At 45.2% G+C, this 10,944-nt stretch overlaps 1 protein-coding gene and 1 pseudogene across 1 annotated transcript; both read right to left on the reverse strand.

Annotated features, from left to right (window-relative positions):
* Positions 1-447: 447 nt before the first annotated feature.
* Positions 448-6,672, reverse strand: LOC101582692 (retinol dehydrogenase 16-like). The gene is made up of 4 exons (XM_004646983.2): positions 6,237-6,672; positions 4,051-4,309; positions 2,433-2,596; positions 448-1,591 (listed from the first exon to the last, which is right to left on the reverse strand). Exons 1-4 carry the CDS (start codon positions 6,547-6,549, stop codon positions 1,374-1,376), a joined length of 954 nt encoding a protein of 317 aa, XP_004647040.1. The 5' UTR covers positions 6,550-6,672; the 3' UTR covers positions 448-1,373.
* Positions 6,673-10,507: 3,835 nt separating this feature from the next.
* The window catches only part of LOC101574501, a 1,304-nt pseudogene continuing 867 nt past the window's right edge, over positions 10,508-10,944 (reverse strand).

A 10,944-nucleotide genomic window follows, 5' to 3' on the forward strand; every position in this document is an offset into this window, starting at 1 on the left:
CCAAAGCCACTAGAGGAGGGTGGGAGAGGAAGAGACATGGGGCACTTGAAGAATGGCACCCATCATAATTGCAATGACTTTTTTGGGGGGTAGTTTTGATCAAAAATTTTTTTCAGCATCCCAGTAAAGAAAGTGGTATCCAGTCTGTCTGTTCTGAACATCTCCTTGCATGCCTGTTCTTCTCTCTACTTTTATGAACTCAACTACTTGGAAGTTTGGAGAGGAAACCATTTACTCCTCATTCTGTCAGGAAGGCCTCAGATTGGGCGCCATCTAATCCCTCTGCAGGTCATTCATCTCATCCTTGACCTCCAAGCAGCCACTTCTCTTGTCCACTGGGCAATACCCTGCTTCTTCTCCAACAATGTTACAAATCACTGGTATGGTGATCTTTTCCAGTAGCCAAACTTCTCTTTTATTCCAAATCAAAATAAGCCATGTTTTAAAGACAAAAAATTCCTTTGTGTCTTATTGTTCTTCCTCATGAGACAAATTATCCAACATCCACTATTTAAGGGAGGAAAGGTTTATTTATTTCACAGCTTGTAGATGTTTCAGTCCATAATCAGCTGGCTCCAAAGTAGGATAGCATTGTAGACAGGCATTGCAGGGGGGAACAGTACATGCCAGGAAGAAGATACCAAAGCAACAAACAAGGGACCTTAGCAGCTTTTTCTGCGCTTTTACACTTTAACTAGACAACCTGGAGTTCTGTAATGCCAAAGCAAACAGTGGATTGATTTAGTCATAGTCCTAGCATCACACTCTAAATTCAGCCACCTCTGAATAAACACCACTCATAACCTCATGGACCTTGGCAGGACATCTAGACACAAACCATAACTATTTGTACGTCCTCTACTTGGATTTCTGTTGAGGACAATCTAAGGCCAACCAAGACCTAACATCCATGGGGATAGACTGGTGGTACTCTTCAGATTCAGTGATTGTAAAGGACAGGGGCCTACATGACCTGGGCCACGTCTACACTGAGGGAAGGTGGACAGTAGCCAACACCAACACATCCCCTCAGGAGGAAAGCAAGCGGCAAGTGAGGCATGGGCTCTGCACCCTCGCACTCACGCCCAGCCACTCAGATGTGTGGGCTCCTCATGCTTGGCCATGTTGCTCAGAACCATCAGCAGGCATCACTGAGTGATGCTGAGTCCCTACTCTTGGGCACAAGTCCTTGATTCTTTCCCTCTCACTTTGCCAGTCTTGAGTAATACCTGAGAATAGTTTTTCTGACAGAAAAGATGTGACAGATACCATGTTGTATGAAAGCTGCTTTCTCCCACCCGCTTTCCTTCCCTCACATATCCCAACCCACACACACTACCCATCTTCCCAAAACACACACCCAGTGGTTGGCTTTAAAGGGATTTGGCTGGTTTCGAGGATCTCAAGTACACAAAGGCATCCAACAGGAATGTGGGCATGTAGCTCATAGGGAGGTAAAACAACTTGGCATCCCAGCCAGCTGAGTACCGGGTGCGAGGATGACAGGCAGTCAGGGCATGTTCCATGCAGTCTGTCACCAAAGTCACATCTGCATTGCTACTTTGTTCCACCTGTTTAGATGATTTCTGGTCTGTAAAAAAAGAGAAATGATCCAGGTTTATTGCTACCTCCCACCAGTCCTGCTCTCTGATCAACATAATAAGAAACTTTTCCCCAAGAGAAACACTCCCCCTATCCAGAAGCCATATAAATCAAAGCTACCCAAATTTCCAGGGAAGTACCACTACTAATTCTCAACACACTATGGTTAAACACTAAGCCATATCTTCCTCTCTACCTGGGCTATTTGGGCAGCAAATATTGAAGGTCTCTCTCTTTTTTTTTTAGTAATTGTTTTTATTTTTAGTATTTAGTACAAGGTCTCACTGCACAGATCAGACTTGTTATGATTCTCCTGTTTTCAGCCTCCCAAGCACTGGGATTACAGATGCATGCCACCACACCAATCTCAAGCAAGGTCTCAGAGCCCCCCGCCCCCTGGGGGTGGGGCCAGCACAGTACACTGGGGATCGCACCTCAGTGCCTGGCTCTGCCTAAGCAGGCGCTTTAATCTGCTGAGCTATCTGTTCAGCCCTGATGGTCTCTTGAACACTGGAAATTATTCAATCCTATGGAATAACTTGGCTCTCATGTCAGAGAGCATTGAGTAAGCCTGTCTCACCTCTTCCTTAATTTGATTCTAATGATAATGAGGAGTTCAGGTGACAGTGTCCCGATTTCTGATCAGTCTCAAGCCCTCCTGATATGACCAGAACCCATGTGGCACCAAGCAAATGGGACTAAATCTCCTGACTTTGCAGGGAAAGAAAACTAGAGGAAGATCTCATACTGTTGAAGACACTGAAAGGACACAAAGGAGAGAATTCATAGTAGCAGTTTGCTTCTCTTCCCTCTCGCCTTAGCTTACTCACAGAATTCCAGAAAACTCTCGCCGTAGATCTCCTTGACTTCTGAGCTGACCTGGTTCCACACCTTCTGTATGCTTTGTAGGAATTTTTCACTACTGGTCACGTTGGTCTTGAAGAAACCAGGCTCAATAATAGCCACCTTCACCCCAAAATAGGAGAGTTCCCTCCTGCAACACACACAACAGCAGGCAAGGACTTCAGCAATCTTGGTACGTAAACTCAATTAGATAACACAACACCTTCATGTAAGATTGGGATGACAATATTTGAAAGCTTAGTGTCTGTGTGGTGCAGAAGCTTGGTTTTACAATGATAGTGATGAAATTATCTCTGCATGTTTCTTCATTCCTCCAAGCATTTTGCATATACAAGCCCAGTGATATAAATCCTACGGGCTTAGGAAAGGAATTCATTACAAGATACCTCCTACATATCTGAAACCTATGACCCAACATTTGGGATCCTGAGGAAAAAGACTCCTAGTTTGCTGGCTACCCTACAAACATACAAAGAAAAACCCACACTATCTACTCCTGTGTTGTTGATATCCAACACATGTCTAGGCTTTCCTATGTAACCTCTTCTATAACCAGGCCCATGCTCCTCTCTGCTGCCCAGGAGCTCCCCAGCCTGTGCTGTCTTCTAGAGTTTCTAGAGTGTATTGCTCAACCTGAATGCATTCCTAGCACCCCATTGCCTGAGACAGCTCTGGCCTGTTGTCAGCAGGATCATTGGTTTCTTTTTTTCTTTTTTTTAAGAATTATTTATTTATTTATTCATTAATTCATTCATTTTGTGTGTGTGGCCAGCTCAGCCCACCAGGGGGCTGGGCTGGCTGGCATGTGGTGCTGGGGGATTGAACCGCGGTCCCTGTGTTTTGCTTAGCTTAGCTTGTTCTAAGTAGGTGCTTTAGACCACTGAGCCATCTCACCAGCCCAGGATCATTGGTTTCTGCATGGCCCCAGCAGCTCCTATCAATCAGTCCTTTCTGTGGACATCCTGCCAACAGGATGAAGCGCACACCTATATAGGCCACAGGCCCTTCACAGCCTGCCTCTACCCACCTGCCAAGAACACCTCCACAAACCTTGAAGCTGCCATGAGCACCATGGTTGACTTGGGCTCAATCACCCTAGGAGGTGGCACTGTTGATACTGTGTCACTTCTCCCTCTCACAAATGTGATCTTTTTTTTTTCCAAAATACAATGTTAATGTTATGCTAGATGGCATTTATCAGGCATGCAAACAAAAGTCCAACAAACATCTGTTGAATTGCATAAGAAACCTCAGGCCAGCTGGATCACACAGGTCATGTGTCTAGCTATGGATACAGAGCATCTCTGCTGCAATTCAACCTTAGATACTTTCCATCTGTGAAGTCTCATCCAGTGCTGAGTTCATCAAATGAACTCAGGCCTTTCCTCTACACAACACATGGAATTGTGCCTCCCAACAAATGACCACTTGCACTCACAAATGCAAAGTGACAAAGTCCCACACCCAATAGATAAGGATCTCCAAGACGTGCTTCTAAGTCTAGAGCTATCTCAGACCCTGAAATAGACTACTTAAAAACAATGGGTAAAGGAGTCCCCAGGAGACCTCATTGTTGTCCGGTACCTGAGGCTGTCTGAAAAGGCCTCCACACCATACTTGGAGATGCAGTAGCCACCACCAAAGAGCGAAAGCCGACCCATGATGCTGGCGACATTGACCACACGGCCTTGTGCCTTCCTCACTAAAGGCAAGAGGCTCAGAGTCACCTCGATGACACCCAACAGGTTCACGTTCAGTATGTTCATGAAGTCCTGCTTGTTCAGCCACTCATTGGGAGCAGTGGGTAAGGAGATGCCAGCATTATTCACCAGGCCCCAGAGTCCTAGAACAGGAAAGATGGAAGAGCCACACTGAGTGTGTAAGTGGTCATGGTTAGGGCTCAAATCACCCTGCAGCAATGGAAAACATTCTCTCCTGGGAAGGAAGAAGAACAGAACACAGACAAGCCAGGATCTGCAAGACCTGGCTGCACGTGTTGGAGCTGCTGGCTCACAGAATTGATGCCTTCTTCCATTTTTGATTCTGAATGGCCCAGTTCACAGTCTGAGAGGTAGCAGAACATTATCTCATGTTTGTTCACTAGCAGAATACATTTTAAAGAAATATTATGTACCCATCAATATGAAAACAATGATTGGTTTTTTAACAAATCAATGAAATCTTATACAGACTTTATCTTTTTCTTGTTCTTTAAAGCAACATTTTACATTTCTCCCACACAATTACCATAGTAGTAGAAGACAGAAGATGAGGAGAAACAGAAAAGAAGAGAAAAAGAAAAAACAAGAAGAAAAGAAAATACTAACATGTGAGTAGAATTTGATAAAGAAGAATAGAAGCAATGACTTCTTGGGGGAAAGTTTCAAAAAGTGCTGTGTTTGTCCTCAGGAAGCTGACCTTGAAAACAGAGCATAGATGCGGCATTGCCTTCCTGAGAGTGCGTTTGCAAAATGCGACAGGAAGGCTTAGCATGGCACACAGCTCCTTCCTTCCTCCTCCAGAGCCATGACACAGCAATACGTTGTGGCACAGAGAACAGTGGCCCTGTCCCCACTCTCTGAAGGCCACCCTCCCTCATTCTATATGGTCTCCATATCATGATCTTCTCATGGCCACTCTGGATAGCCCCACAGCCACTTCTAGGAATAAACAACATTTGCCAGCCTCAGAGCACAGTGCAGTGCTGGCGAGTGCCCATTGGATCCAGGGCAAGGAGTACAGCATGCTGATGTGCAAGAGAGGGCCAGGAGCTCTGCACCTCCTCTGCTCAGAAACCCACCCTGCTGTTCAGGGAAGACAGTCCCTGTCCCTAACCCACTTTATCACTAAGAAGCCAACCACACACATAAATGTACTCGTGTCAGTAGAGCAGTGCCCACCAAGATGACATTAATGACAATACCACATCAGAAACAACTCCCACACACAGCATTCTGTATATCTAAATAGGTAGAGTTCTACAGAACAGTCTTCATTCAGTAGTAACACTGCTCCTCTTTATTTTTTAAGTAAAGAGATTAGGTATGAGCTGTGCACAAAAAATAAGTACATACAGGTCAAAGAGCTAATATTTTTCTCTTGGTGGTGAGATATTTTGCTAATTTTTCATGGTTCTATGCATTTCTGTATTTTTGACAATAGTCAGAGCTGACACTTATTCTTCAATTACAGAAACCAGTGCTCCTTTCTTCCCCTGTAACAGGACTAACGAAACACTGCAGTGAAAGATAAAGCAAACATGAGTCCCAGGTTTTGCCTTTCATAAACCAGTTCCTAATCTCCTAGCTGTTCTGAAAATAGGAAGATCTTAGCTCTCTGGTAGGGCATGTTGGGGACCCAGTAAGAGCACGTTTCAGTGCTGAGACATGAGCTCAACTCCAGCACACAACAGGCCAGCACACACCAGGGTGCCAGGCCCCAGCCCTCCTCCTGAAAGATTCCCCATTGTTCTCTGGGCACTCACACCCAGCAGCCCAGAACTTCTGCTTAGAAAGGCAGGCAGAGGACAGAGAGGAAATCTGGACAGAGAGGCAGCATTCACAGGAGGGGCCTCTCACCAAGACTACAGGGTCCCAAGGGTGACAGGAGAGATAAAGGCTCAAGTCCCACAGTGGGGAGGGAAGGAAGTTAGTCTCATTTCCAACACTACCCCCTCAGGATTTCTTTCCAGTCTCACCAGGGAGCACACAGAAGGTGCCCACCTCATACACAGAGGAAACCAACAGACATAGTCAAGAATCTGGCAATACCTCTGTCCCCCACACGTTCCTTCACCCACTGGGCAGCTGCAGCAATGCTCTCTGTCTGGGTGACATCCAGGATCACTGTCTGCAGCCGTCCTGACGTCTTCTTCCTCAGCTGCTCAGCCCCTTCTTCTGCCACACACGCAGCCAGCACCCTCAAGCCTCGCATGTCCAGCTGTCTGGCCAGCAGGTTCCCGAAGCCCGAGTCACAGCCCGTGATGAACACATACTTGTCTTGGAGGTTGCTCACCACCTGCCTCTCCCGGTACCAGCGCATCAGGTAGAACAAGCCCACAAGGGCCAGCAAGTACAGCAGCATGACTTCCCAGAAGCCAGGAATAGGAGTAGTGTTACAAGACAGGAGCTTGGCCTGTGTTCAGCCAGAAGTACAGAGGAAGTGAGATCCTAGTCGGCAGCACAGGGTGGTGGACTCCAAACGTCCTTGAGCTGTATCTGTGATTACTCTTTTATCACTGGCAGTGGAGCATTTTTTAAAATTCTGCTCCACCTCTCTGCACTTTGAACTCCTTTTGTGGATTTTTGTTTTCAGGTATTTTTAAACTAGTTTTTATGCCAGGGAGAGAGCTCAGTAGAATAAGTGCTTGCCCAACAAGCACAGGGTCCTAAGTTCAATCCCCAGTACTGCAAAAAATAAAAAATAGAAAAGTAGGGGTTTTTTGATTGCTTGCTTAATTTTGTGAGGGTTTTTTTTTTCCTTTTACCTTTTTTTTTTTTTTTTTTTTTGGTGGAACCAGGGGTTGAACTCAGGCCCTTGCGCTTGCCAGGGAAGTGTGTGTGTGTGTGTGTGTGTGTGTGTGTGTGTGTGGCCAGCTCAGCCCACCAGGGGGTGGGGCTGGCTAGCATGTGGTGCTGGGGGATTGAACCGCGGTCCCTGTGCTTTGCTAAGCTTGTTCTAAGTAGGTGCTTTAGACCACGGAGCCATCTCACCAGCCCCCCAAGGCTCTTCTTGAAGTTGCTATATAGGCCTGTCTGGACACAAACTTGTGGGCATCTTCTTGTCTTAGCCTCCAGAATATTTGGATTACAAATATGTGCCAACTTGCTGGCAGATACCTTTTATTTCATTGATCTACTGACGCCCTTGATCACCCCATGTCCTGCCTCCAAGAACAACATGACTTGTCAGCAGCCTGGCACAATTCCTTCAGTCTCTCTCTCTGCTGTCCCGAGCCACTCCAGGAATCCAAGGAATACCCCATGGCACAGGCCCCTCTCTGATCAGGGTCCAGGGTCAGACTGTCTACTCAAGTCAGCCCCTTGCATCAAGGACCTTCTGACGCAAGTAGGCACTGTTGGCAGACTGCACTTGTAAGGAAGACACATTCAGAGTGACTTCCCCTCCCCACCCAGGACTCCTCACCAGCCTCACCACTCAGAATACCTCCTCGGGAAATGAAGACATTTTCTTTCTTTCTTTCTTTGGCAGAACCAGGGATTGAACTCAGGTCCTTGCGCTTGCCAGGGAAGTGTTTATTCCACTGAGCCATCTTCCCAGCTCCATGAAGACACTTTCATTCTCTCTTATACTCCTAAAATACCAGCAGAATTTAGGGAGCATCTGAAGTTGGAAATTAGATATATATGTTGAGGCAAGACAAAGGCCAAAGTGCCTAAAGCAGCCAAGCTATCTCAAGCTTGAGAAAAACATCTTGCCTGAGATCATTCTAGTCATTAGTCACTGGTCAACCCTGTGTCTCATGGTACTAACTTTCTAAAATATGTAAATAAATGCTCCTACAGTGCTTATTCAGTTCCTGTCCTTCCATTAGGAAAGAAAGGACTGCCACCTGACCCCAGCTTTTGTCTCTTGTCTATATATTTTGCTTAACCCAATGCCATTTCTCCCCAGGACCATCTAGATTCTGTCAGTCTTAACGAACTGGCACCCACAGAGGGACAGCCAGTAAGAAAATTACAACTGGGCAGTGGGAAATCTCAATGTGCTCACAACAGGAGAGAGAAGTGAACTGGTCAGAGCCAGTTTTCAAGATAGGTGTGCCTCTGGTAAACATCAGATATAAAAACTTGGGGATGGAAGTTCACTAGAGGCGGAAGAATAAATGAGTTTAAAGAGAAGCCAAAGAGAGAAAAGTACATTGAATTACTAGTAGTTAAAAATGGGACAAATTGAGTCTCAAAAGCCACAGATATTTATAGATGTATATAAAATTTTTTGTTTTCTTGTTTTCTGTATTTATCTTACTTTTTAAGACCACCACAAAAGATTTCACTCAGAGTACCATTATAAAATTAACTCAAAAAAAAAAAAAATCAACTCTCAGGGCCGGGGAGATATCTTACTGGTCTAAGTACCTGCCTAGCAAGCACAAGGTCCTGAGTTCGGTGCCCAGTACTGCATGTCATGCCAGCCCCAGAACTAGACATGGTGACACAATGCTGTAATCCCAGTGCTGCAGAGGCTGAGACAGGAAGGATCACTACGAGCCTGAACTGCATAGCAAGACCCTGTATCAAATAAATTTAAAATGATAAAAATAAAATAAAATAAACTTCCAAGCATGAAAAGAAAGGTGAATCAAAAGTACTACTGATAGAGCTTAAACCCTCTAGCTTTGTCAGTCAGATGAAAATGAAAGAAAAAAAAAAATCTTTTAAATTGTGCACAGTTAGTTTGGAGCAGTGTGGCACCACTGGTGGAAGGAGCCCAGACCCAGTACAGGGAGGGCCCCACGCTCTGGTCCAAGGTGGACTTGGCTGAAATTTTGCAGCTGCATCCATGTGCACCACCAAAAACAGGCATGGGCACCTGGGGCCCCATGGCACATGCTATGTGCATTTCTAGCACCAAAAGTTCACCCAGTGAAAACAGCATCTGTGATCAGAATCCAGGCAGAATTGGGATATCCAGGGGCTAGTGTGGGGAGCAACAGCTGATGCACCCAGGGCCTGGGATACCGACTGAGATGATTCCTGAGCACATCCCCATTCATTTCTTCCCAGAGAGCTGGATTCCAGAAAAACTCCAAGGGTGCCTCCACCATGCAACCCACCAACCCCTAGCCACACCCATTACAATAGCAATGCACACTTTGCTAAGAGCCAGCAGACAGCAGCCCAGAGCATGGGAGCCCATCCCCAGCACTAAGGCAGGTTAATGAGCAGCTGCCAGGAACTGGCCCAGCCCCAAGGCAGCAGAGCAAAGACTGCAGCCAGACACTGCAAAAAGGTCTCCAAGCTTTGCCTGGTGTCATTCATTCAGATTATACAGAGAAAAAAAATCAAGGTTATAACTCACATTATTTAAAACATTGCTCAAATCATCCCAGACTCTCCTATCACTTAATTAGACATTCTTTCCTTAACAAAAATTTAAAAATTATAAATGAAAAGAGACCTATTGGGTTAAAAAAATAGGAATTAATTATTGTCATTATTATTTTAAATAATAAGATGAACTTAAAAAGACTTCTGGGCTGGCCAAATAGCTTAGCGGATTAAAGTGCCTGCTTAGGCAGACACAGGGACCAGGGTTCATCCGCTGGCCTGCTGTGCCAGCCCCACCCCCCAGGGGGCCCTGAGACACTGACTGAGAGTGGATATGTGTGTGCCTATAATCCCAGCGCTTGGGAGGCTGTAAACAGAAGGGTCACTATGAGTCCAATCTATGTAGTGAGACCCTGTACACCCTAAATGCATAAATAATAAAAACAGACTTCTGCAGTTGGCTTTTTTTTTTTTATTTTAAAGAAGGGTCTACAGAGTGTTCAGGGTCTCATTACTAGATCAGACTCGTAGTGATCCGCCTATTTATAGCATCCCAAGAGCTGAGATTACAGGCACAAGCCACCCCACCAAGTCTCTCTAGTTGGCATTTTGAATGAAGTAACTAACAACTCTGTCCAACCCTTTACATTATTTCTTTTGTTCTTGACAGACTTCTTGCAGCTTTAATTCTTGAAATTCAGATGCCAGTGCCGGACAATGTATCCGCAGAGGGAGACATATTAGTGAACCATTTTCCTGGTCATTCTTGTCTGAATGTAAATTGGACAAATTCTTTTTTTTTTTTTTTTTTTTTTTTTTGGTGGAACAGGCCCTTGCACTTGCCAGGCAAGAGCTTATCCTACTGAGCCATCTCCCCAGCCCCCAAATGGACAAATTCTTAAGCCCTCTTATTCACATCATGACAACCATTAGGAAAAAAATTAAACTTGCATATGAAAGCAAAAACAAAACCACCTGCAAAAACCCTGCAGATAATAAATATTGCTCATTATTTTCCACAAAGCCCAATTTTATTCACTCTTAATACCCTTGCAGTACTTGTACACCTTCTACACCGATCCTTGTTTCAGCAGCTGCTTGATATCTTCTCTTTCCTCCTCTGTTAGCTGCTCTTTTGGAAAATCCACAACAAAATTGATTATCAAAGCACCCTTGATGTTGTTATTGTCCAAGTTGGGGAGCCCTTCCCCTTTCTTCCATAGCTTGGCTCCCGGCCTGGTGATCTAGTCCAGGGAAATGTGCACCTTGTGACCATCCAAGTGTGCAACATCCATCTCAAAGCCAGCCAGAGTTTCGACTAGAGAGATGGTCACATTTCTGTACAGATCATCTCCTCTTCTTTCAAATATTCAGTACTTGGGGCTGGGAAGATGGTTCAATAGAATAAGTGCTTCCCTGGCAAGCGCAAGGGTCTGAGTTCAATCCCAGGATCTGGGAAAAAAAAAAA

This window comes from Octodon degus, unplaced genomic scaffold (assembly GCF_000260255.1).
Source record: "Octodon degus isolate 3935 unplaced genomic scaffold, OctDeg1.0 scaffold00286, whole genome shotgun sequence".
NCBI lineage: Eukaryota > Metazoa > Chordata > Mammalia > Rodentia > Octodontidae > Octodon > Octodon degus.

What these genes read in the sequence shown, in the direction of transcription:
- LOC101582692 (XM_004646983.2), bottom strand. Translation starts at nt 6,549, where the DNA reads ATGCTGCTGTACTTGCTGGCCCTTGTGGGCTTGTTCTACCTGATGCGC. An exon ending in GGAACGTGTGGGGGACAGAG is followed by an intron (nt 4,310 to 6,236) that starts GTATTGCCAGAT and finishes TTCCTGTTCTAG; the next exon opens with GACTCTGGGGCCTGGTGAAT. An exon ending in GCCTTTTCAGACAGCCTCAG is followed by an intron (nt 2,597 to 4,050) that starts GTACCGGACAAC and finishes TGTGTGTTGCAG; the next exon opens with GAGGGAACTCTCCTATTTTG.